The sequence below is a fragment of the Corapipo altera genome, unplaced genomic scaffold, assembly GCF_003945725.1.
Source record: "Corapipo altera isolate COAL_440 unplaced genomic scaffold, ASM394572v1 0, whole genome shotgun sequence".
In the NCBI taxonomy this organism is placed as follows: domain Eukaryota; kingdom Metazoa; phylum Chordata; class Aves; order Passeriformes; family Pipridae; genus Corapipo; species Corapipo altera.
The window spans coordinates 13,174,648-13,202,023 of NW_020884872.1; the positions used below are offsets into that span (position 1 = coordinate 13,174,648).

General features: G+C 39.8%; 1 protein-coding gene across 5 annotated transcripts; it reads left to right on the forward strand.

Moving 5' to 3' along the window:
• The first annotated feature begins 2,534 nt into the window (after positions 1-2,534).
• ACOT9 (acyl-CoA thioesterase 9) lies at positions 2,535-26,609 on the forward strand. Of its 5 annotated transcripts, none has more exons than XM_027637143.1 (16): positions 2,536-2,751; positions 3,946-4,037; positions 5,614-5,640; positions 8,664-8,709; positions 12,213-12,383; positions 12,477-12,514; positions 14,465-14,548; positions 15,139-15,242; positions 16,841-16,914; positions 18,991-19,058; positions 20,010-20,121; positions 21,221-21,311; positions 22,000-22,085; positions 22,891-22,978; positions 23,166-23,316; positions 23,570-26,609. In XM_027637143.1, exons 1-16 carry the CDS (start codon positions 2,738-2,740, stop codon positions 23,626-23,628), a joined length of 1,305 nt encoding a protein of 434 aa, XP_027492944.1. In that variant the 5' UTR covers positions 2,536-2,737; the 3' UTR covers positions 23,629-26,609. The 5 variants fall into 5 exon arrangements, with proteins under 5 accessions (XP_027492960.1, XP_027492944.1, XP_027492951.1 ...); XM_027637150.1 differs by lacking the exon at positions 2,536-2,751 and adding an exon at positions 3,604-3,753 and having other exon boundaries at positions 3,944-4,037; XM_027637159.1 differs by lacking the exon at positions 5,614-5,640 and having other exon boundaries at positions 2,535-2,751; positions 23,570-23,677.
• Positions 26,610-27,376: the final 767 nt, after the last annotated feature.

The following is a 27,376-nucleotide window of genomic DNA, read 5'->3' on the forward strand; positions in this document are numbered from 1 at the left end:
ACATATCAAGCAGCACTTTATTTTTCAGCATGCAACAGGAACTGCTGCTAATAAAAGCACACAAAGTGTTGTGTGGTGACTGAGACATGTTTTCCCCACATCCTCTCCAGAGATGGAGGTCATGTCTAGTCTGAAGCTACCTGAAATAGCCAAGCCAGTTTCTCCAGATCCTTCCATGGATGAACAATTTATGCAGAGTTATGGGACCTCATCCATACTTACACCAAAAGCATATTTTTATTTGTATCTAATTTTCTAATGTCCTCTTTTCTCAGAGGCTGGACAGAAAGGCTCAAAGTGGGCACCAGTTTTCTTTCTTTACTATCCAACTAATCAAAGTCCCTTTACTTCTCATATTTTAATTTCTGATTTCCTCCTTCACTAGGAAGATTCCTTGAATTCCTGTATGAACGCCTCCCTCATGCCTCAAAGGTTCTCTGTAACAAATAAGAGGGGAAGGAGAAAAACTCCTTATTCCACATTAGAATGCAGTGAGTTAATAATTTTTGATTGCATGATTAAATATTTTCAAGTATTTCAATCCAAATTGTATCTCCTGTCAAATCTCTGGAGCAAAATACAGAAAATGCAATTAATATTCTGTATTGACCTGTAATTTTTCCAGATTAGTCTTTGGATGGCATTCAGGATTCTCTTAGCATTTTCAACTGAATATTTTCTTCCTCATACTTAGACCTTGCATTGATGAGTTCATAGTTGCTTCCAGATATTTTTTAAAGTAACTTTAAATTACAGTTTGTCAACACCAGGCTGTACATAGAAAAAAATATTAATCTCTGTCAGAATAGTAGAGAATACTAAATAAATACTGCAGGAGCATTGCTCAGAATTCAGGGCAAATGCAAAATTAACAATTTCACATAATAAAGCTACACGAATTTCCATAAGCTGGAAATAAAAGGACCATAATTCTCCATTATTTTCTTTGAAGACATATTTTAGGTCATCTTATTCCCATAAGATAATACATCTCATCTGTCATTTGTAATTATGCCCTTTAATGATTTTGGGATTTAGACATGACTAATTATCTGCCTGCATCCACAAATCATCTATCTCATGTGCAAATAATTTGGGGTATAAAAGTTATAGAAATAAATGTTGGGAAAAAATCAAGCCAGGCCTCAGTTTTATAACTTTATGTTTTGTAGACAGTAGAAGTCCCTTTGGCTCTGATCATGAGTACACTTAAAACAGGGGTAAGGTTCTCAGTCTCCTAAAAGAAACCTACAGAATATAAAGTTTTCCTTAATATTAAGGGGGGTTCTCACAATGAGCAGGTGGTTTTCTTATGTGTCACAAGGAGGGTTTTGTCTTTGGCACAGTCTTCTGCACTGCCCAGAGGTGATTCTTTTAGTGGTATCTTGATTTTTGGACCTTCAGCATGCATCCATAACAGGTTTCCACATTTTTTCCCATGACAGATGAATGAAAAGTTTTGCAATAGCACTATCAGCTTTTTCTTAGAATAACAGAATGGCTTGGGTTGGAAGGGACCTTAAAGATCATCCAGTTTCAACCCCCTGCCATGGGTAGGGACACCTTTCACTAGACCAGGTGCCCCTCTCCTGTGTGTCTGGTTGTGCAGTCATGACACAGGAGGGAACTGCTGGCACCACATCCACCACAGAAAAGCTGTGCTAGTAGCAAGGGTCGGTTCCTCAGTGTCCAAGGCACATCAGTCACTTGGTCTTTCAAAACACTAATCAATTCAAAACTGCAATCAATCACAAGTCTCATATAAAAAAAGACACCAACTCTATATTTTCAATTAGTTTTGTTTGTTTAGAAGCAATTTATCAAAAAGAAGGTGACAGTGAAAAGAGTGATCAGGTGTTACACTTGCAAGTAATGAATAATTCGGTTAATGTACTTTCACTGTTTTCTAGAACATGTTTTCTTGTGCCCTCATACAGCCTCGCTGGTGTCTTTGATAAGTCTTTGGCAAGGTGTGCTTAGCAACTTCATCGCTAACTCCTAACACCCGTATAGATCCAAGCACCCGGGAGGTGCGGACACGGTTTCGGCAAGTGCTCCCAGGTCTGCTCCTCACGGTCTCTGTGCAGAGCCGGGGCTGCCCCTCTGCCCGCGCACCCTGGCGTAGGCCCGATGCCCTCTCTGCTCCAAGGTTCTTCAGCTCCCAGGAAAAAAAACAATTCTGACGAATTAAATTTGTTGCTTATTCGCCTGTGCAAAGCGCTCAGCTCATTTAACGCAGCTGTGTTTTCCTAAATCGTCTTCTGCCCAGGAAATTCCGAAGCTCTCGATTACCTCCCTAGCAGTGCCCCCAAGTGACGGGCCGGGGCAGGAGGCCGCATCCCCCCCGCGGCCGTGTGACAGGAGCCCGCCCGGCCCCGGGGGGGAGCCGCCCAGCCCGCCCTCCTACAGCACAGGGAAAGAAATGAGCATTAAAACAAAAAAAACACGGTGTTTATTGAACACAAGCCCTACGCAGGGCCCGCCCGCTCTGCCGGGCCCGCCCGCTGACTAACGGTGTCCGGCCCCAACCTCCGCCCCCGGGAGCGGCCACGCTGTGCGGGTACCGGGACAGGGGGAGGCCAGGCCGGGGCCGGGCGGTCCGGGGGCAGGCAGGGCGAGAACTCCCGGCTGCGAGCGCCAGGAGCACGCTCGGCTCTGTGCCCGGCGAGCCGCTGGCGCTGGAGGACCGCGTGCCTGGGACAGGCGTGGCCCCGCCGTGACGGCCCCGGCGAGCACCATGCTGCCCTCCCGGTAAGGCGGCCCCCGAGCCCTCTGCCCCTGGCCCGGGTGGGGCATGGCGGCCGGGGGGGAGCCGGCCCTGAGGGGCGGAGGCGGCGGTGCTCCGGCGGGGCCGGTGGGCCCTGGGCAGCCGCCGCCGTGAGGGCCCCGGGGCGCGGCCGGGGCGGGGCACCCGAAACTCCCCCGGTGCCCGGGCCGGTCCGGGGCACTGGGCGGGAGAGGAGTCCTGTGGGACTGCGGGCGGAGCGGGAGGGCATTTGCGGGCCGTGCGGGACACACGAGTCTAGGGGCTCCAGCAGTTACGGAGGCGTTTCAGAATTGCCATTCCCGTAATCTCTGTGTGTGTTCCCTTTCACTCTCCTAAGTACTTCTGGTATATATGCAGATAGATATGGCCCTGCTTTTCTGCTAGTGCCTGAGGACCTGCCACCTTTTCTTTTTTGAGGTGAAACCCCAGTCCCAGCTGAAAAAAATTAAGGGACCAGTAATCCATGTTCCCTGACAGGATGATGCTGTGAACTGTCACAAGGGGTTTTACACTTGCCGACCCTCTGTGTGTTCTTGTGTTACCACAATTTTGCTTACTGGAGGAGTAGTGGTGGCCACTACCTAGTAGAACACTTACTGAGTTGTGAGCGGATTACATTCTCTAAAGGGTTTCGGGGTTGTCCCTTCTTGCTTAATAGCTAAGAGGATTATATCCTGCAATTTAGGCTTGTCCTGAGTTGCTGCAGTACTAACCCATGGAGGAGAAAACCAGGCTTAGCTCAATGGGACTGCTTGGGAGACCTTGAGAAATCCTTTTTGGGATATTCCTCCTTCCACTGCTATGCATGCTAGAGAAGTGTATGGGTGGGGTCATGGATGATTTCCTAGATGCACATGGACCCTGTCTGTATTAAGATGCTACAGGGTAGAAGCTAGTATTGGGCCTAAGTTGATTGTCCCAGGGCATCTGAATAGTCAGTGAAGAGATTGATTACTGCCAGTGGATCATCCTTCCTTCCCATTTTCAGACAAGTACAGGTATCAGCTGGAATTTCAACTGTCTTGGAACTGTTGTACTGATTGTATCTAGTTCTAAAAATCAAGCTGAAAATAAAGAGTGGTGCTTCTGAAGTAATCAGCATAATTCCAAAATTAAATCCTAAATTATTTTCATGGTATTATTTTTAATGACACTAAATTCTTCTGCTCTGCCTGTAGGTTGTGCATCATGAGGAAGCTTCCTTCTGTTCTGGCTAGGACACTCACTTCTGGGACCACTGGCTCCCCAGTGCTTCTAGACATGTTTGAAGGTAAAGTAATTGACTGTACTCCAGAAGATTTAATGATGTTTCTAAGGAATTTATTCTTTCAGGTAGTGTCCCTGCATGTATTAATATTGTTTGGATAATGAGCATGGTTTTGGCTGTTAGCTCATGGTATAAGGGTTTAGGAAGCAGCAGAAAGTGACTGTATTTATTTGGGGGTTAATGGCACAAGTATAATCACTGAAGTTGCCATTTAGGGGCTTGTCTGGTTCTCTAGTCTTTGAAGAGCACGGGTTCTTTTCTGGCAGGATAAATGCTGCTCGGGTTGGATCTAGATAGAAAGTCAGCATAGTACAGACAGGTACAATGGGACTAGAGAGAATGGCCAAGAAGTGGGGGAACTGAGTAGAAATAATGTCTTACAGAACTTTAATGTGTCGATACAGTTAATTTTGTAAACTCGGAGAAATCTTTTAATCGGATCAGCAGCATTGCCTCGTGAAATTGCTCTTGTCAATAGATCTTTGTGTGGAAAGATTGTTGCAGCACTCTAAAAGAATAAACCATAATGTTCCTGTTTCAGAAGCTTTAAAACTTTTTTCTTGCATTCTAATCCCTTGAACTGAGAAAAGAGCAGGAGGAAAAAGGCTGGAGCCAGGTACAAATAATTCTTTCCTGGAGTTTTGCTTGTATCTGAGATCTTCTTTTCCCCTTTGTTCTCTAAACAGAAGTTATCAAGTAAAAGAGAGAATGAGGGTCATTCGTTACTAGAGAACTTATTTTCATTGTTGTTAATAAATGGTAATTTAGGATATTAAGGGAGAGAAGCAAGGATACAGAATATTGAATATTTGCAAATATTATCCTAATTTTTTAGTTAGATATTTAAAAGTCTTGTAAAAACAGTGAAGCATTGAGGCCATCCTGGCCTTGCCTCTGATTAGTACTCCAATATTAGTACTTCAAGAGGTACTAATATTTTGAGGATTATAATAACTGTAAACATTTGAGATTCTGTTTCAAAATTGTAGCATCTAAACATTACACAAACCTTTGCTGATACATAAACTACTTTCCTTTAATTATGTATCCATCCTTTAATTATGTATCACAAAACCAAATACTTTTTCTTAACTAGCTTCTCACATGCTTCCTCCCAGCTTTGGGTCCCAGTTGTGAGTGCCCTTTCTTCTTCCATGGTTCTCCCAAAGGCTACATGAAGCAGACTTTGGAAGTTTCCTCTGAGATAGCTCTCATCCCACTTCCTGAAAAACGCTGCAGTTATTCTTTCCAAAGTTAATAGTTTTTGTCAACAGCATATGGTAGCACCAGTTTGAAAAACCGTTTTGGGATTATGCAGCAAGCAGATACCACAGAGTCAGTAGACAAGGAACTGCAAAGCTAACTTGTAAGGAAAGGACAGACTGAGTTGAAAACACCAAGATACTGACCGTAAATCAGGCAAGGACAGGTTGCTTGCAGTTACTAACATTAAGGAACATGTGCCTGAATGGAACTGAAGCAGGTAGAATAACCAGGTAACTCCTTACTAGATTAAATTAGATGTAAATTGCATTGTTTCTTTTGATTGGTAATCTAACCTGTGTTTTCTACTCCACAGGACATTCACCTATTCATGTGAATAATGGTGTGTTGTGGTAATCTGTACATATTAAAGTATTTGCTATAGCACTAAACTTACTCAGCTACTGTTTTTCCTTACTTTAGTATTCATGAAAAATGAAATGCTATTGTTCTTCTCTGTCCACTTGCTTACAGCCACTTTGCCTTGGGTGAATGGCTCTGATCTTAATTGTGGCAGTATTGTTGGACCAGATCTCTGTCAGCACACTGTGTTTGTGGTGCTGTGCTGGATAACACGTGTCTAAGAGGTTTGTGGGATACAAAATCTCTCACAGCAGCAGCTCCTGCAGTACTTGGCTTCATTTTAGACATTGGAATATGCATCTTTCACCTGGGTCCGGTCCAAGCTCTGTACCAAAACTGGTGGTCAAATACATTGCAGTGGTCTGCCTGAACCTGGATACAGCCTGGGAAGGCACCAGGACATAAGATATGGATCTCACTGGCAAAGATGAATGCGGTGATCTTGCCCAGCTATCCTTGTGTCCTTTGCCACAGCACAGTGCAAATAAACTCAGACCCTTCTACTCTGGCATTAATGATCCACTGCTCAGAGTTTAGAAGATACTGTGAAATATGCAACATGCTAATGATGGATAAGTCCCATTTTGCACATTTAAGACATTTGCCAAATAATAACAGAGAAATAGTTTATGGATTTTTGTGCTTAATTACTTAAATTTCTGTTGTAAGATACATAATATCTAGAAGGGCAGTATAGTCTTTCCAAGAAGGAGGAAAAAAAAAAAAGGAGCAAAACTATGTGCTTATGAGGTATGAAATGGACTAGATTTAGCTTGGCAACATTTTAGAAATGCTTTTGCATGTAGTCCCTTTTATTGTTAAGATAAAAATTATGTGTTCTCAGCCTGGCAAATGTTTGTACGTCTAAAATTGAAATCAGAAGTATTAAATGGGAGTAACAACTTATATACATTTTTGCAGGTTTGAACTTGAGATTTTTCAGAGCTTTTCAAATGAAGATGAACTTAGTTTAAACAAGGAGAAAGTGCTGTTTATTCCTTCTCCATCCCAGAACAGTCTGCACTGTTGAAAAATTGAGGTTTTGTGTTCTAGAAGCTGTAACAGTGTTTCTGCTAACACTGAATTTACCAAGTGCATGCTATGGCAGCTTCACAGATGGAGTATGAGTAACAGGAAAGTAGTACCTATTCTGTAAATAAGCCTACTGCTTCTTAAATAAAAAAGAATCAGACCTTCTTCCCTTAAAAAAAAAAAATCAACTCTCAAGATTTTTAATCACTTTCTTTCACTGGAATTTTTTTTTTGTTCTTAGAGTTAGTAGTGGAAGTCTTCTCATTTCAAAAGAGTTTTTAGCCTAATTTAATAAATAAATGAGACCTAAGCAATCTGTTTTGTCTTTGTTTGCTTATCTTCCTGTCCCCTCTTCTTCCAGAACCCTTTGTTACTTGATATCAGCCAAAATAGATGAGCCGCCAATCTCAAAGGGAAACGTGTTTACACAAGCTTTGTGAAAATTGGCTTCTAAATCAGAGGCTTGTTAGAGTGCCAGAGCTAGTGCTGGGGTCACCCACAGACCATGGTGTTTGCTGGCTGTTCGAGAGTGACTGGGATCCATGTGCTGGCTGGCAGTCAGCCCTTTGCCTGCCTCTGGCTCGGGCAGACAGAGCAAAAACAGGCTGGGAGTGTAGGGGCAGGGGCTGAGGGTGCTGCAAGGGAAGGAACAAGAAAGGGAAGGTTTGGGGTATTGCTGTGGTGGTGCTGTGGGGGGACTTGGGCAGAAACCGTGTGAGCAGGAGGAGGGCTGAGTGGGTCTGACTGAGAGAGGGGAATTTAAATCCTAGGGAATCATGCTAGACTCACTTCAGGGTTCAGAGGACAGTTTGCTGATCACTACGAACAGTCTGACAGGGCATTTAGCTTGAAAAATGCCAAGCCTGATAAAGCATCAGCTTGTGACTCACCAGCAGCCCTCTTTCTATTTCACCATGAAATTTTGGATGTTTTTGTGGTAGCCCTTGCTTGATATGTCTCTATTTTGTCCTAATACTTGAACCTCTTTGTATAAAAAATATTTGCAAATAAGCAAGGAATCCCTACTATACAATTCTCAGCTTCTGTTTGGAGTGTGGGAATTGTTGCTACTTGTTTTCAGGTGTTTCCAAATAGCCAACATTTACCTGCCTGACAGCAATAGGGTAGTTTAATAGATTTGATGGGACCTTGGCACACAACCTCATCTGAGCAAGAGTAGAAAACCTGGTTGTGCAGATTATTCTTGAGATTTAAGAAAGATTTGTGCAGAACTTGTATTAACTCTTATCATAGAATCATGGAATCAACTGGATTGGAAGGGACCTCTGAGATCATCAAGTCCAACCCTTGATCCACTACCACTGTGGTTACTAGACCATGGCACTAAGTGCCACATCCAGTCTCATCTTAAAAACCTCCAGGATGGAGAATCCACCACTTTGATAGTACAAACAAGGCCAGAATAAATTTTTTAGTCCTGTCTTCAGTATCATAACATGGAGACTGCTAAAAATTTGGGCTCTAAAACCCTGCTGGTGAGAGCCAGGCTGCTGCTGTTACTTGCCTTTGTGGGTGGGATTGTTGAATTGGTATTCTTCTCATTCCCTTTCTCACAGCTGCACTGTTCCTTTTTATGTTCTTTTATGACTTTCTGATTTATCTCCACAGTTTGTTTTTAGGCTGTAATATTTTCATACCATAATTCCTCAGTCTGATCTCGATCCACTCTCTGTTTCAGCTCTTAATTAGCACTGGTGGTGACTGCACTAACAAACACCTTCTTGGCTGTACACAATGAGCTACGGCATCATGTAACTCAACCCACTACTGTGATATGCCTACTAACAGCATCAGTGAATTTGGCCAAACTTTTGTTTCTGGGCTGCTATTTGCATGAATTTGTTTAATTTTCTTGTTCTGGGATGAGGATTATGCCTTCTAACGCCAGGCAACCTCACGTTCATCACTTGCAGAACTAAGCTTGATTTGCTTTGATTTTTTTTTTTCCAGTGCGGAACAAGTTGAGGGATATAGTGGGAGCATCTACCAACTGGAGGTACAGTGTGCATTAAATGTATTTTACTTTATTTGTGAAACTGAGGTAGTTGAAACAAGGCTTCTGAATTGGTACTTTGTGGATCACAAACTTCTGAGATTTCTCTGGCAGAAGATCTTTGGCACCAAAGGAACAAAGTATATGATGTTTATGTGTAAAAGATTGTCCCGTTACCTTTGAATCCAATGGAAGTTCAAGAGCTGTAGAGTCAGTCTGGCTGGCAATGACATGTTGCTGTTACCTTTGAGTTACCTGTAAGTGGATTGCCCACATGGTGAATTTATCCTGCACTGGATTCAGAGGTTGGTTCACTGTGAAGCAGGCTGCATGTCACTTTGGAAAGTTGTCAGCTCAGTATTAGGGTCTCCTTAATCACGAGCATCTTTAGCATTTCCTTTGTCTGCTCTAACTTAATTTTTGACTAATTTACATATAATTTAAACAATTGACGTTTTGACCTTATTCAGGTTACCTTCCTCCCTCTCCATTACGTTGACTAAGCCAGAGTTGTCTGTAATCCTCTACTGTTACAATTCTGGAAAATTCAGTATAGCAGTCTAGGGGAATTATGTATTGCAGCTTGGTTGGTCCCATGTGTATTGTTAATTTTCTTATGGCTGTGTTTGCTCTTCTTACACACTTTGTGCACTGATAGGGGAATGAAGAGAGGTTCACCTGGGTAGAATGTCTGATGAAGGTCTTCTGGTTCAGTTTATCTAGGCAGAATTGTAGGCATGCTAACAAAAGTGCCTGAATCCAGGAAGCTGATTTTTGCTTAGTAAGAGTAGGGTCTAAGCATGAAGGGGCTTGAAATTTTCAGTGGGTCAGCTAGAAAGGGCTCTAGAAATTGTTTTATGAAAAAGCTTTTCCCACAGCCCAGAATGGCTGGGGAGAAATGACTCCGTGTGGAAATACCATCGGAGGATTGAGATTTTAGAGGGCTCTGGTCAAATCTGACCCACTGCCCCCATCCTGGAAGGAGAGCATACTGAAGCCAGGATCAGCACAGCAGTGTTTTTCTTAGATAGGTATGTCTTTTGTGCTGTGCAAGATGCAGCAGAAATGGTTTACAGAGTACTGAATGCTTCAGCTGCCATGGAGAAGTAAAGCTGGGGAGACCATAGCTGGGAGTGCTTGAGAATGACAGGTTTAATTGGGGAGGTTAGGAGGGCATGGATCATGTAGCCTTTGAGATCCCACTTTTAAAATGCAGTGACAAAGAGTTGATACATGTGGAGACTGAACAGCTGGGGATGAAATTGAGGCCTCAGAATGACTGAAGAGGACAAATCTGAGGGAACAGGATGATAGGGGTCCTGAAATTGGAGCTAGAGAAGGACTGATATACATACATCTGGATTGTTGGGAGAGAGGAGACATGTATGTTGGAGGAACACCTTCAGCCATCAATTTTGTGAAAAGTAAACTTCAGTTTGTGATTTCTCTTGTAAAGGCCAGTGGCATTTTGTATTCATTTATTATTAAAAAGAAATATCTTGCTTATATGTTTATTCTGGTTTTGTACTTAAATTGTAATTAAAATTATTAATCTGTTCCTTGTTAAATGTAGTCTAGATGAAGTTGTGGACATTTCAGAAATAGATAAACATTTCTCAGAATGTTTAGGGCAGGTGTTAGTTAATAATTAGGTGAATTATTGTTACTGTATGACTAATACTGCAGTGTGTAACAGTATTTGTTTGTTGAAAAATGTTACTGCGTTGAGCCCCATACTTCTGTATATTGAAGTGCAAATTCTGAAGTGGAAGTCAAGAAGAGTTCTGCTGCTGACCTCAAAGGAGCCAGGATGGGACTGGTGAAAACAGAATATAATCGAATTTTTATTGTTCGGTTTCTTTGTGTTTGTAGACAAATTTCTGATGTACTCTTTGATTAATTTCTCTTAAACCTTTCACTGAGAGACCTTGGAAAAAAGTTTTTTAAAAAGCCTGAAGGTGAATTATCTTGAATGTTACATCTTTCCTTAATCATCTCATATATTCTATTTCTATGCCGTGGCATAATTTCAAACATTAACCCTCTGGAGGAGGTTGTTATCTTTCTGTTTCCTCTGAACTCTGTGGTAGTCATGTTGCCAAGAATAGGTAAACCATATCTCTTGTTTAAAACAAACAAACAAATTAAACTAACTGAAGTTTTCTGCTAGACTTTTACTCTCTTTGATTATGGATTATTCATATTTCCCAAAAACTTATTAAACAGAAAAGAGAGAATATAAATATGGTGAAGCTTGACTTTCTGAAATAAAACTCAAACCAAGTAAGCCTGCATCTTAAATTGCTAATACCCAGAATTCATCCAAAGTCAAAACTTAAGACAAATTTTCTTTTTGGTGAAAAGGTTCTCTCTTTCTCCCTTTCTTCCTTTCCCCCCTCTCTCTCTTTCCCTCTCTCTTTCCTCTCTGGTTTTGTTAAACACAGTGTCACTGATCTCAGCAGTGCAGCTTGCACTAACTGAAGGAATGATGCATATCCAGAAGTTTAACGTTGGTTGCTTGGTGTTTTATGCCTTGCCTTGCTCTATGAAATGGATCCATAGTTTTGCATACTCCTTGGAGGTGTTGCATGTTTAACCCTTAGGTTTTTAATAGATTCTAGGGATGTTATGAAATATTTGCTTTATTTGGTTAGGTTGCACTTTTAAGAGGAGGGAACTTTGGTGGAACAGGTAAGAGAGAACATTGGGCAAGACTGTTACATCTTGTAGATACCTGTGCAAGGAACCAGCTTGATAGATTGCAGAGAAGTGACAGTAAGTTGGCCCTTATTTGACTGTGAGAGTTGCAGCCCCTCTGATTTGGTGGTGCTGGAAAAGTAGCTCTAAAGGAGCAGTGCTCCCTTCTCTGTATTGTTTCTTTCTGTAACTTTTCTGTATAGTCGTAAGATATCTGGGTAGGAAGAGAGAGAGAGAAAGAAATAGGTTAGTTTTCCCTGTCTTTTAGCTTGCTGTATGAACTGATGCTGTAAAGGGGCAACTCACCTGTGGATGATAGCAAATCTTAGCAGGTTAGTTCTCTTGTTCTTAGTACTAGCCAGCACTGTACAGCTGCTTTACTTCTTGGGAGAGAGTATAAATTGATGTTCAGTTCTTTAAAATTGTCACTGTGGCAAGAGTTGTGATACTGTAGCTATGGAAGACATGAATATGCACAAAAACTCATAGGTTAAATTGTATCTGATTTGTTCTTTTCAAGGGGAACCATTCTGGTTACATTCAGAATTAGATTAATTTTGTTCATAAGTGTGAAGTATGTGCTTGCCACTTGTACACAAAGATATTTCAAAGCTTTCTGCAGTAGTCTTGCTTAGCATCTCTCATTATATGCATCTCACTTTCTTTTCAAGGCTCACTTACTGTGTCTTGCTATTTTCACTGCGTTTTGGTTTTCATTTTGATAATCATCAGTGTGACATCTTTTAGCTGGGGTTGCAGTTGTGTTGTCATGCTCCAGACAGATTGTTTGTTTTTTTTTTTCTTACCAGTGATCATGTGCAAGCAATGCAAGAAAGAAAAGCTCTTCATACTTTACTGGCAAAACATCAGGAAGATCTCCCTCCCAGAAGAATGAAGGACAGCTACTTGGAAGTTATTCTACCTCTAGGAAGTCAGCCTGAAATAAGAGAAAAGTACCTGAATGTACACAACAGTGTAAGGTAACAAAGCAACCATGTTACACATACAGGAAACTGTTAACTTCCATTTGCTATGTAAGTAGGTATTTAATTGTCAAAACCCCTGTCTTACAGATTTGGAAGGATCCTTGAAGATCTCGACAGTTTAGGAGGTATGTATCTGTGCCCTTTTAAACACTCCACAAAGTGATTTTGAGTACTGCTGAGCACTGTTTAGTGTGATACAGTATGACCTCGGGCAGAGAATCCCATAATTGTGCTATCTCAAAGGGGAAGGAAAAAAAGACGACACTGATGCTGGAAAGAAAGGATGGATGATAAAGAACAGACAGAAACAAAATTGTTCCACTTCAGCTTCTTGCCTCTGTCAAATTTTTAATGGACCAGTTACAAGAATAATTTACTGAAAAGTGAATTTTAGATTTTAGATTCTGAATCTGCATTGAGTGTTAGCTCAGAGATGATTTGCACAGTGTGTATTGAAAATTAAAACTTAAGATTGTTTTTTCTTAAAAAAAACTCAACAAAAACTGACACAAAACCCAACAGAGGTTGGAAATATTTTAATCTTCCCTTTGGGGTGAAGAGTGTATAATCTGGAAAGAAAAGAGTGTAACCACTGAGAACAAATTAAAAACAATTGATGTATATTCTTGGGTTCTGTCTCCAAATTGATATTAAGGGTAAAACCGGCTCAGTTATTTCATGAGTTAGCATCCTTACTTTTTTTTCTTCTTTTTATTTCTTTGTGGTCTTGAAAAGTTCAAGATCTTTGACTTTTGTATTGCAATTAAAATAAGTACTAGGTTGTTGGAGATACTTTTATCTTAAAAAGTCACCAGGTGACTTCCTTCTTCATCAAAGTTCTGTAGCTGGTTGGGAGCTTTTCAATGGAGGTTTTTGACAAAGAATAAGTGCTTATGGAGGGAAAGCTGTGAATGGAACAGTTTTTTTCTGTTCCTTCTGAGGGTCCAGATACACAAAATTGAGGAAGGCAGAGAAACAAGTGAATGTATGTCTATCTAGGATAGACACAATAGCTGGATGATTTATATATTTCCTTCCGGGAGGTGGAAGATACTGGCTTCAGCACCTGTCCTGAATTAGAAAAGGAGACTTCAAACTGTTGGCTATCCTCCATTGTTAGATGAGATGAGCCTGTTTTTCATTCTCTGCCTTGTTTATTTTCCCTGAAAATCTGTGATCATCTTATTTTTTCTGTGATGGCACAGAATGTCTTTGCCTTGTTTGCAGTCATACTGTGCTCCAGTCAGTTCCACTGGGGATGTATTGTTTTGGGTTAATCAAGATTCTGTCCCAATTACACAATATTCAGAATGGCCATATTGATGTAACGAGTTGATAGGCATAACAGGTTTTAGAATTGTGTCTCCAGTAATTTTAGGGGGAAATATAGATTACTTGGAAGGACAGAGATCTTTCTTCTCTTATCTTGTTAAGTCCAAACAGATACTTTTGATTATGGGAATCTGTGTTGAGTGAAAGTCACATGAGGACTAGGACAAACCCTATTTTTGCAGCCTTGAATTACTCTAAGGAGTCTGTTTACTTGGATGTGCTCTTAAGAACAAAGCTAATTAGTTTAAATAGTGGTTTGGCTTTTAGTGACTGCAGTGTGATAAATATCTCTGACTGTGCTTTCATGCCTGTAAGGCACATCTTATTTGATCTTCACCTCTTTAAAGGAATCAGTATTTTAAAAGTCCTCAAATAGCATGTATCCTTGGACAACCTGCATGAAATCAAAACAGAAGATAGGAAGAATCTGAGATAGTGGGCTTCAGGAGTAGAGAAAATAGATTATGTGGGATTTGGAGTAGAGTGATGAGTTGATTTAAAGTGCTTAGCTAAATTTCTCTTTGTAGTGAGTCAATATGCATAATATTGAGCTGCTGCATCACTGTTTTCTTTATAGCAATCCCATATGTTAAATGCATGAAAATGTGGAAGTTGTGCTTTCCTACAGTAGGATATTTTAGTTTGTGTTTTGCAGGTACTTCTCATGCTTTGCAAAGATGGCTTTGATCTGCTCCACTAATGTTTTTGTTAAAGAGCTGACTCAATTTTTGTTCTCTCCGCAGTTCTTATTTGCTACACTCACACCAAGCAGGAAATGCAACCAAAGTCTCCCTTATCCATAGTCACAGCTCTGGTGGATAAAATCAGTAAGTGGCAATTTGGTCAATAGAAATGGCTTCATCTGTTTGTCTTACTCTTTCAGCAGCCACTGCCTTCCCATGGTTGTTGAGGATACCTTCTTCACGCTCCTGTTTAGTTCACTTCATCTTGTTTTGGCCTTGAACTCTCAAGTATTGGGGCTTTTGTTGAAGGAAGGAGAGAAGAGGATTTTGTAGTGCTTTCTAGCATTTCATATGTCACTTCAAAATACAACTTTCATGCTTTCTACACTTCTATGTTTAGTTTTCTCTTGGCATCTGGGTTTCTTAGCTTCATTATGGAACACTGTTTGTTCTGGTGGAGTTGGGACCTTGCTTGTGTCACGTGTTCTGCTGAACACCTCCGGGGGTCTGCTGTCCACCTGTGTGACTGCTTCCTACTCCAGTTCTGGCTTGAGAAGTCTGGAAAGGCAGAAACTGCAGACTAGCAGTTTGGTCCTTTGCAACAACCAGCTTTTCTGGGTTGTCTTTGCGCGTGTTGCCACCTTCAGAACACAGAAAGGCCTTAGAGAATCTGGCCTTTCTAGTATTAGATGTGAGTGATCTGTCTCCAGTAACCCCTAATGTTTGTCTTGTAGATTTGTGCAAGAAGATTATATATCCAGACTGTGACATCAAATTCACAGGCAATGTTTCTTGGGTTGGGAAGACCTCAATGGAAGTGACGATGCACATGCTGCAGGTTAGTTCCTGTGACTTCTCTCCATCTTATGACAGGCATGAGGTGCTTCAGGGGAAATTCTGGACAATGGCATGAGCAATCTAAATTATGTATTCTAGAATAACTTTCTGCAGGGCTTGAGGCAGCCCTAATGTTCTGAAGACCAAGGCAACTTCCAGTAGTCTCTATGCAGCAAGGCAGTCTTGCTAATCTTTCAAGACGTGTTTTTCTTAACCAGTATTTTGTATTTAAAGTGCAGCACAGTACTCCTACTGAAAAAAATAGGTGTCTGTGCTCTGCATGATCTCAAATAAGCTTCTCCCTGCTTTTGAAAAACTTTATTTTCCTTATGCCTTATCATTTTATAGATTTATGAATTTTAATGTTGATATTCAGATTTGGTGTTAAGTTGTATCTCATGTGCTCATCTTATCTACTGTGTAGCATAATTTTTTTAATGAGTTATTAAATAATAATGGGATATAAATGAAGGCTGTAACTAGGCTACACTATGCAGGAAGCAAAAGGAACATTAATAATTAAATTTAAAAAATCTTAACATTTCTAATAAATATTTACTATGAATTCATTAGTTAACTGAAACATTAATTCAGTTATTTAATTATTTAGAGTAAAAAAGATATGCTATAAACACTTAAATGATATTAGTGATTCCTTTGGAGTGAGTCCAGAGGATGACCACTAAAATAGTCAGAGGGGTAATAGTCAGAGCACCTCCCCTGTGAGGAAAAGCTGAGAGAATTGAGACTGATTATCCTGGAAAAGAGAAGGCTTTGTGGTGACCTAATTGTGGCCTTCCAGTACCTGAAGGGAGCCTACAAGAAAGATGGAGAGGGACTTTTTAGAAGAGCCTGTAGTGACAGAACAAGAGGCAATGGCTTCAAACTGAAAGACAGTAGGTTTAGATTAGATATTATGAAGAAATTGTTTACTGTGAGGGTGGTGAGGTTCTGGAACAGGTGGCCCAGAGAAGTTGTGGATGCCCCATCTCTGGAAGTGTTCAAGGCTAGACTGGACAGGGCTTTGAGCAACTTGGTCTAATGGAAAGTGTCCCTGCCCATGGCAGGGGGGTTGGAACTAGATGGTCTTTAAGGTCTCTTCAAACTCAAATCATTTTGTGATTCTATGATTCTGTGATAATTCAGAAAAACAGATAAATATTTTTTTATTCGCTTGGTCTCCTTAAATAAAATCTCTTATGTAGAAGATAATGTTACACCTTTATTGTCAGAGTTCCTTGCAGTGCTGGCATTAGTGGCAGTTTGGTATTAACAGAAAAGTATTTTTTGGCATTTTTCAGAATAAATGTTAAGTGGGTACGTTTACAATGCCTGTGTTGATTTTCTCCTCTCCCAGCTGAAAACAGTTAATAAGCATTCCCTACTAAATGTTTCACTGCAGAATTCCTGAAACTAAAGTTTTAATTTGCATTATTTCCTTATCTTTGACCTATTGTGAGAGATGTTGGAAGGGATGACAGAATGTGAAAGTAAGCAAAATTAACAGTGTGGTCACATAGTTGATGTCAACTAAAGAGCTTGCTAAGCATGTTTACAATTTTAGAGTTTAATAATACATTTTTTTTCTGTCTCTCTTAGCTACATGATGGTGATTACAGCCCTGTGTTAGATGCAACCTTTGTCATGGTGGCCCGGGACCCAGAGAATAAACGGTAATTTGTGGGACAGGAAAATAGTTTTCTGACTCTTGCTGTGCTGAAAATGGCAAATGTGGCAGCTTGCTCTGTATGTGTGGAAGCCCTATAATGTAGGTGTTAAATGAATCACATAGTCAATGTTTTCTGCTGGCAAGTGTTAACTTCCCTGTGACAAGCTTCAGAGTATTGATTTCAGCAGTCAAATGATACCAGGATTTAGTGGTAGTCTTGGGATCTGACCCTTTTCTTTAACAGATTTTCCCTTCGTTTGAGTGACTGGGCTGAATGAACACAAGAAGTGAATAAATCTGCCAGAAACCCAATTGCATTCTAGTAGTTGTTAGAGCTAAAGATAGAGTTTCAGTAGTTAAATAGTCTTTGAGTGAACAATACCATTAATTCCCTAATAGACACTTGATAAGTGTCACCAGAATAATTCAGGCTGCAACTTGCATGTGTAACTAACATGGAACTGATAAGTATTCCCACAGAACTTTCAAAACCCCTAAACACTAATTTTGTTCTTTTTCTGGTTTTACTTTATCTATAATTTCTTAGTCATTAAACTAACAGGCTGCTCAGTTGCAGTTTTGCTTTATAACTCCAGCATCAAATAAATGGTTGTATTTCTTAAGCTCTTTCCTGTACAGCCCGCCAAAGTAATAAACTATTTCCTGTTTCCAACTAGTTTAAATAATTGCTTGTATTTAATGAAGAAGGGTGTGTTTAATGAAGGGGTTTTACTTTATTTAATTATGTAGTCCTGATAGCATTAGGAGTAGTTTTTAGTTTGGTTTCCTTCAGATTTTTTTTAGAACCAATGAACATACTATACATTAAGAAAACCACTTATATTTATGGTTCTCATTCTAAGGACTAACTTTGCAAAATAATTACATCAAACCTGATGTCATTATGCACTAGCAGATTGACTGAGGACAAGCCTACATGGACTTGTGCAGATAGATGCAAACTTTAGTGTCTGTTGTACAGGCTAGCTGGCCACAGGCCAGCTGTGTTTCTGTCCATATAAGGAGGGTATTTATGTGAGGTAAAAACCCTTCAGAGAGATACAGGGTACAATAGGTTGGCTATAGTGCCACAGAAATGTGGTTGTGTGCCTTTTGGACTATAGCAAACTTGCATCTCAGCAGCTTGGGGCTTGGGCAGGAGAGCTGAGGTAGATGTGTCCTGAGCTGAGGAGAGGGGAAATAAACTCTGCAGTGGAGAAGGAGCTGCTTTGTCTTCAAAATCCAGAGATTTAGCAAACCAGGAAAGAGCAATTTGTTATAGGAGAAAAGATCCTCTCTCTGTGTGCCTCTTGTCACCAGCACAAGTAAAGACTTGGGGTAGAGGTGGATTGTTCAGTGCATACTTTGTGTATATGTATATGTTGTTTGGAGCATTTGTATAAATGTTGAAAATAGAAAAATAATAATTAGGAATTACAGGAAAGAATGGTTCTTGAAAATAACCATTTGCCTTTACTTTTGAAAATAATTAAATGTCATATAATTAGGTTAAAGTAAACTTACTTGTGCGGTAAAATAAACATAAAAATTTGTGCTCAAGGCATGTCATAATCTTCTTTGATAAGTAGTACATGTGGTAAACAGCTTTTGGCTGTTGATAAGGCTGTCATGGGAGCATGTAGATTATAAAAACACTTGCTAGCTATGCCACCGTGCTCTTTCTATTCCAGGAGGAATGGTACCATTCAGCTTTTGGTTTAGTCTATCCTAGATCATCATGGCTTCATTTGCTGAGTTTCTAAGCAGCTTTCTGCTTGAATAATCTTTATTATAATTTATAGGTACAATTTTATCTTCTTAAGAGGGAGAGATGCATCTCTTTATTAATTACACTAGGTAGTGTTTGGATCACTTAACTGCCTCTTCAGAGTTAAAGCTAATGGGATATTCTTTTGGCAGCTCCACATTATGAAATAATGCAATTATTTCTATGATATAACCTGAAGTATGTCTTTTCATCTTGTAGTGTGTATGTAACAAAAAATGGAAGACTGTTATAATGTATTTATAGAACAAATTCTTGTGAAGTTCGTAACTTAAAAAAAATTCCTGTCCATAGGCCAGCATTTGTTAATCCACTCGTTCCTGAGAGTCCTGAGGAGGAAGAAATCTTCAAGCAAGGAGAATGTATGTCATATTTCCTGGTAGTATGTACATCTGCCTCAGGTTCAACTCAATAGCTGGAAGGAAGTAAACTTCAGCAGTTCTGCTACTTAGAAATGCTCCTAATTTATTTAAAATCAGATTTTTTTTCTGGCTCATGTGTGTCAGTAGTGTAAGAGAGTTTCAAAGCCTGCTATCACATACTTGGAAACTATTTGGCTAAACTGGCAGATAAGGGCACTCCTGATGTGCTCTGCACACCCCCTGGACTCCTGTGTTTGCAGGATGCTCCCTCTGCTTCGGGTCTGAGTGCAGCCCAGGCTCTCCTAATGCTCTGGCTGATGGGTTACCCCATGGTGGACCTGCCTAAGTGCATCACAGCTCCTTACTGTCTGGGTGCCCATGTTCCCTTTGGAAAGACACTGAGAAAAAGAAAAGGGGGAGAGCAGGGGAAGGAGTGTGTAGTTCCATCTTCTTTTATTCCAAGATGAAGTTTTAAAGCAGAGAATTAGAGAAACATTGAAGACTGAATAAACTGGACTGAAGATCTTTTAAGCTAAAGTTTCAATCATTGCAGCCTATGGTAATGAGTTCTGTCATAGATTTCCATTCTTGTACCACTGGCAAAACCCGAAGGTGGTTGTTCTGTAGGGTTTCTTGTTAGATATGTTTTTCTGTACTTTGAGGGTAGTACTCAAGTTTTCTGTAGAAGCAGTGGGTATCATAATACACGTATTGAAGTTCTTCATCAAAGCGGTGAGGTAGCAGTAAACTTCTGCTTTATTTTTTCTTTGATGCAGTCAATTCTAAAAGCCAACTTTGTGTTTGAATTGATTGGACCAGGAAATTACAGCTTTTAACCTACGGGGGAAAAAATAAAAAAGGAAAGACAGTTGATTCCAAGCTAAAATTGTCAGAACCATTATTTGTTTTTTTCTCTGAACTCTAATGCTATGAGTTTTTTTTAATATTTAGTGAACAAGCTGAGGAGGATTGAATTCAGCACTGCTTCCTTACTGAAAATGGCTCCCACTGCAGAAGAAAGAAACATTGTGCATGACATATTCCTTCATACTTTGGACACAAAGTAAGAAGGGGAGTGGTGGAGGAGAACTGATGTATTATGAAAGAGAAAGGTGCCTTTTGAGTGGGTGCTCGTAAGAGTCTGGAATAAATGAACACATTTAAATTCTGTGGCATTTTATTTGGAATGTAGGTACAAACTTTAATGTGACATCTGCAGCTCTCAAAAGAGTCTTCAGTTGTTACATAGTGTTAGCTGTACCAAGATGGTGAAAGGGACACTGTAAGCACAAAGACCTGAGCAAGCTGTTAGGAATGATCTTGAGGAAAAAGGTTAATGATGTTTAACCAAATAAGAGAATGGATTAGTTTTACAACCATGACTTGTACAGTCTCAGAGTTTTCTGCCATGATACCTAGTTAAAAAACCTGTGAGGGCAGGAACTGGCCTTATTATGACCAAATAACTTTGTAGTGTGACCTGACAACATTATTTGAGAGAAACTGTTGATGGCATACTTCTCTTATATTTAAGATTGATGTGGAATCATCTGATGCCAATGGTGATAGAACAGTGTCTAATGACAGTAGTGCAGTGTTATATTTGTGATAATTTGTAATTTTTTAAACATTATACAGTTGTTATTTTTAAAACTGTTTACTAAAGGGAGACATGCTTTCCCTTAAAATTAGCAGATGTATTTTGTACACATTCTGTCTGGATTTGAAAACCTCAAACTGTCTGTGTGTTTGATGTTGAATTATTCTGTTAGCTCATTGTGTGCTTTTAATTCCTATTATGACTTAAAAAAACAGAATAAGGTTTTTCTGACAAAATGTGTGCTTTGTGGTTGTGATTCATCTTTTCTTTCATGTGCTTTTCTTGAGCCTCATAAGTCACATAAACTTGAACATTAGTAGAAGTTTTCAAAGGATCAGGAGCATAGGTTTATTGCAGTAACAAATCAAAGTACTATCTTAGATAAGGCTTCAAGGTCAGTTGGAATAGTGTTTAGTGACACCCTTTCTGTTTTGGGGTTATTTTAGTGTTCCATATTTTTGTGGGATTTTTTAAATATGTGTCTGCATTTGCTATTTATGCATTTTTGGCTGCTGAATTCTGCTAATTCTGTAGACTGTAAAGTTTTTTGTCTCTTCCAAAGGACAGTAAGTTTCCGGAGTCGTAAATTACCGCCCAATTCAGTGTGGATGGAAGATACAAAGCTAAAAGGCCTACAGATTTGCCATCCTCAGGTATTTTGAAAAATATTAATGAATTACAGAAGTAATTAAGAAGTAACTTTAAAAGGGAATTTTTACAAGGACATGAATTGACAGGATAAAGGGTAATGGCTTTGCACTGAAAGAGGGGGGGTTTAGATTAGATTGTAGGAAGAAATTTTTTACTATGACTGTTGTGAGGCACTGGAACAAGCTGCCCAGAGAATTTGTGGATGCTCCACCTCTGGAAATGTTCAGGGCCAGGCTGGATGGGCTTTTGAGCTCTGGTCTAGTGGGTGAGGTTGAATTTTTATGTAAGATTAGTCAAACCATTATTTTGTTTCCCTTCTATAGTCCTTGCAATGTATTTAGATCATAGTTTCTTTTGCCAGTTTTTTGTTATTTGTATGGGTTACCACTGCAAAATAGAAGATCTTTAATGACCTTGTTTTCTTACTAGACTATTCATTCTGTGTAAAGAAATTCCTTTGTAAAGTGTTTGCAAAAAGTTTAGCCTTTGGTTGCTGACACAATTTTGAGTTGTTATCTTTTGTTTTCCTAATAAGTAAAGTTGCCTTGGGCATTTTGAATTTTGCATGTATATTTCAGTAGTGCTTTTTATATATTCAGGTATTGGGATTTCTGTTAAATACTGTAAAGTGAAGTGCAAACTTCAACACAATCCTTTGAAAAGAGTTTTGATTTTTGTTTCTACATACAGGAACGGAACATCTTCAATAGAATCTTTGGGGGTTTTCTCATGAGAAAGGCATTTGAACTGGGATGGGCAACTGCTTGCAGCTATGGGTGAGTTGTAGGCCTGGAATATTTATATAATCCAGATCACTGTGCACATATACATAGGTCAGGAAGGCCAAGCTAACCAACCTAATGACTATCTGAGCTGAGAAAACCTAGGTGTCTAGTAGAATCTTGAACTATTAGTGCACAGGGCTGTTTTACTTAGGGCACCTGTTGTATTTACAAAGAGATTTGCATCTTGCTCCTTGGAGCTTGGTTTTTAAGCATCACTTGTCAAGATAGAAAACACATCCATTTTCTGTTTTCTTTTAACTTACCAAGGTATTCAGATGAACTTTTGAAGATTCATTTTCTTTGTAACCATATAAAATAGACATTCTAGCAAATAAATATTACATCCTTTCATTCCATACACAAAAGGAATGGTTTCTGACCTTCTAGTAACTACTTGAGCATGACTGAAGTCATCACCCAGCAAAGCTCTATGTGTCAGTTAAATGGAGTATGCATTGCCGGATACAAAGTTAAGTGGTTTGTGTCACTGCTTGGAAAATTGAGGCCTGAGCAATGGTGGCATGAAGATCATCTAGCAAGTGTAAGTCATAGGATAGAATAATGATGCAATAACATGTCCTTAGAGACCGTGTACTTTTATTGGTGTGAAAGATTTCCTCCAGTTACTTTTGTCTTTGGTGATGACATAACTCATTAGCACTTCCTGTGGCCTCTTGTTTAAGGAAGAGATTTGTTCTCTAGCAACCCTTCATTAAAATGCTGCCAATAAAATATTTTAAATTTCTCCAAACATCCTTTTTATTCTTGAGACAAAATTTCTCTTTTGCTTCCTCAGGGGTTCCAGACCCTTTATTGTATCTGTTGATGATATCATGTTTCAGAAGCCAGTTGAGATTGGATCCTTATTACTGCTTTCTGCACAGGTAGGAGTTGATTTCTTTTCGAAAAGGAGCAAACCTTATCTTTGCTGTGATCACTGCTAGTCACTGATAATAAACAGTGCCCTATGAGAGCGTGTGACTTTTCTTGTTAAATGGTGTAATGAAGTCTGTTGCAGTTTTCAGCACCAATGGTAAATTACAAGCTATAATTCTTGTTTTAACTGTGTAGGTCTCTTACACAGAAAAAAACTACATCCAGATTCGAGTGCACAGTGAAGTTTATGATGCAAATACCAGGGAGCACCATACTACCAATATCTTCCATTTTACATTTATATCAGAAAATGAGGTCCCACGGGTTGTACCTAATACATATGGAGGCAAGTATCCAATGAATATGTTGTCATCATAACTCTGTAGAAAAGATGACTTTCTCTTGAAACACTGGTCATTTTAGTAGATGAACTATTGGCATTTCAATAATTTAACAGGATTTCATGGCAAAACACATTTATTTTATGCTTTGATGACAGTGTGGATTGCTTCTTGCTTTTGCCAGTCTATATAGTTGTAGTTGCTCAGTATTGATACTGAGTTCTAATATGGTTCTCTCTTTTCTCCACTTTATTTCAGAGTCCATGTTGTATTTAGATGGGAAGCGACACTTCGATGCAGTCATGAAAGAAATCTGACAGGCACTGGGTGCTGCATCAGCAGTGTAGCAGCACTGTCTTGGAAAGAATGGCTAAAGGACAGGTGCTTGCAATACTCAAAAAACCCCCCAACAACCACCCAAAACGAAACCAAACCATAACAAACCCAAACTCCGCAACAAACCCTGCCTTTTTAGTGCTCTTTATGTATTTGCATATATTTGGATTTTTTATTGTTTGCTACTAGAATTTGTTGAAATCTACTTTTACATGCCAATGCTACAAAAAAAGGCTGAAAAATACAGTTTTGGCTTTAGATAGCTTCTGTTTTTCTACTTTGAGAGATCTCATTACAACCTTTGCCGTCTTGTCACCGTCGCCTTTGTTCCCTTAGTAGCTCTCCTTTGTGTTTCCCTGATAATGGATAGAAGTTCTGTCAGAAAAATGTGTGCAATAAGTAGATGCACCCAGGTGGAGCAATTTGAGCTACATTCTTGTTTGAATTAGCTTTAAGGTCATCATTTTTTTTTAACAGGGACACATGTATCTAGGCAGCAGCATAGGCTCAGAAGTTACTACTGTGTGCACAATGTAAAGCAGGTGTTTCCCATCAGTGGAGATTTTACAAGGTTATTGCAGCTTCTGTTTTGGATGGATTCACATTCCCTTGGGAGGAAACTGATTTTTGCAATGAAATGAGGTGGACAGGTGGTATCTTCTGGCATTCTGTTCGTGTACAGCCAGTCCTTGCCAGCCTCTTCTAACTTTTGTTAGTTTTAATATATAATAGTAAGTCAGTTCCTTAGTGATTTATTTCTCATGTCCTGGAGACTAGAGATCTGATTGGTAGGATTGGGTGGGACTGGGAAATGGCATTGTAGAACAGAACATTTTGGTTTATTAAGGATCAGGAACAAAAAAGGTAAAATGCTGCTCAAATGATAATGGCAATGTTTGATGCTGGAGTTAGGGGTCTAAAGAATCTTTGTTGAGCAGCTGCTGAATGGTGGGAGGATCTTTAACCCACTGAGGGGTGGTACAGCTAGAGGACAGCCTCCCCCTCAGCTGGATTATTTACCTGGTTCCTTGGGGGACTGAAATGCAGTATGAGTATTGCATAGGTTGGCAAGTTTACCTGTGAAGGACAGAGTACTCTCCTACCACAGAGGGGACTCTATGGTGGACATAACTATGGCAACAGGAAGTAATAGGAAGAAAGTAATGGATACTGAAGTGCTTCTGATGTAATGTAGAAAGTTTTAATAATCTTGAGTATCTGGTAGATACAGCTCAACATCTTGAAATCAGGAAGGTGAGGGGATGGGAGGCATCAACTTTTAGCAGTGAATATAATTATCACAAGCACAAAACTAGACCTCTGATACCTTCACATCAAGACTGATATCCTGTTTGATCAAGACACACAAAGAGGAGTTTGGCTCAGTGGTAGTTAAATGGATGACATGTGATGCCTTATGATACACAAAAACAGACTCTGACTTTAGATAACAGGTTGATAAAATAAAGCATCATGTTATGCTTTTGTTTCTGAGTAAGAAAATCTGAGAAATTCATAATTAGGACCAGTTTCCTTTGGTGCTAGGATGGCATGAAGTTCCTGGCTCCTGACAGCTGATTGCTGTTCCTGTCAGGGTGAGCATTGTAATAACCAGCAAGTTGCACATCAGCCTTTTCTTTCTAAGACTTGGCTGCTGTTACTGAGGAGTGGGATCAACAGCTTTCCAGTGGAGGCACAGGGGTGTTGCCTGTTCAGATCAATGCATTGCCATGATAGTAACTTCTTGGTTCCTTCTGTAGGGTTTCTCTCTTCAGCCATACTCCAGTGCTGACCCAGCTGTATGATTTTATAATCTTTTTCTTTAACGGTTTTGATGCTGTGGAGATATGTTGTATTTTATGGGCTTCTGCCTTTTAAAACTCTTTGGAAACTCAATATACTTGACTGACTACACAAATAAAAAACTGAAATTCTGTCTCAGCTTCTTCCCCCCTCACTGCAGGGATCAATGTTCACTGTTAAAAAATAAATGGGAAGGTGGCACGTGGAGGGATCTATTTCAGAACTGTGTATTACTCCTGACTAGCTGCAGGTTTTTATTATTGACCCAGTGGTCCTATTTGGGTTGCTTTTTTATAACACTTGTAAGTTAAGGGGATACAAAGTTCTTCCTCTACTGCCTTTTCAGCTGCATTTAAAAAAAAAATAATTATCATAATTTCTGAATTCAGCCTTTGGGAAGGGATGGGAGAGGAGAAAAGGTAATAGAGTAGGGAGGAAGGCATGACATCAGAACCTCTGGACACAGTGAAGAAGATGAATCCTTCAAATTACGATGCTTAGAAAAAGTGTGTTATCAAACTTCATGATAATCACATGCCACAATGACAGCATTTACAGAAATGTATGTACAGACATACTGAATGTGTGTGTATATATATACACATATGTAAAAGATACTATATGTCTTTCTGTTTATTACTATATATATGAGCTCATGCATTTTTTACTCTGAGAAGGTAACTCCAAGTTGTCACCTCTCTGGTGATAGGCTACATGTGTCTTTGTTCAAGGGTATGCATGCTGCTTTATACCTTTGTGTGTGAGAGAAAATTGTTCTCAGATCTCAGAATTAAAATATTTTAACATAGTAATTAATGTTGGGTTTATGTTGCAACTTAATGTCCAACCCGTCACTGCTGTAGGTGACTAACCATTACCACAGAAGCCTAAAGGAATTGGTAGATAATCTTTGTATTTATAGTAAGCCTATCTATATAACTGACTGTGGCTCTGTAGTGGGAAGTTAATGTTTCTGTGGCCATCATGTCTTGGAATGCCATCAGGAGGGGGAGCAGGATTGCCTCCCCCCGCTCGCTTAATGGTGATATAAAAGGAGATTTCTGTGGGACTGGCTGAACTCAGTGCCCAAGAAAGCGCTTTCTTTTAAATGTTTTTATTTTTCTGTGGCTAAAAAATAATATTAAAATTATTACTCAAACTTACGGCTTCTGGTACCCCTTTTTCCAATATGCACCATTCCTTTGCAGGCATGTCATGGTGTTCAGCACTCTGGGAAGAAGCTTGGACGAGCTGGAGCAGCAGGGGCTGCTGAGAGAGGGTTTTAGTTCAGAAACCTACTCTAAACTTACTGCATGCTCAGTTGGTTTTACTGCACATTCAGTCCAACCTTTGTCTGGTGACAGACTGGTTTGATTGCTGATCCTCCTCTGAATGCATTTTTAACTAGGTGTGGGAGAGAGGATGCACAGGCTAGGCACTAGTTAACAGGAAAAAAAAAGGGTAAATATTCAGCTTTAAAGAAAGAGAAACTGGGGACTCCTTTTGTGGAAGTTGTAATTGGATGGTGATATTGGAGCACTTGTCCTGACAGCAGAGATCCTTATCTCTGCAGGGCTCCTGTCCGTGAGGCTTAGGCACTGCTGGGAATTGGCTGCTCCCTATCTTCTCCTACACAGCACAAATGGGAGGTTGCTGGAAGAAGGGAATGCAGCTCTGGGGACTGGGCAAAGGAGAATGCTACAGGTTCTGGTCCTTGCTCACAGTGTCACTTCTTTACTTTATCTGGTAACTGTTCAGCTCTTTGCTTTTTGTGTTGAGAAGACAGCTTCAGAGTGCTGTTATTTTTATCTGAAATTCATGCTTCTTCAATACTTCTGGAAGTGACATCTGGGTCTCAGCTAGACCCATCCTGCCTGGGGAGGTGGCTTTCACCTGCAGACCTCACCACCACATATATTTTAACAG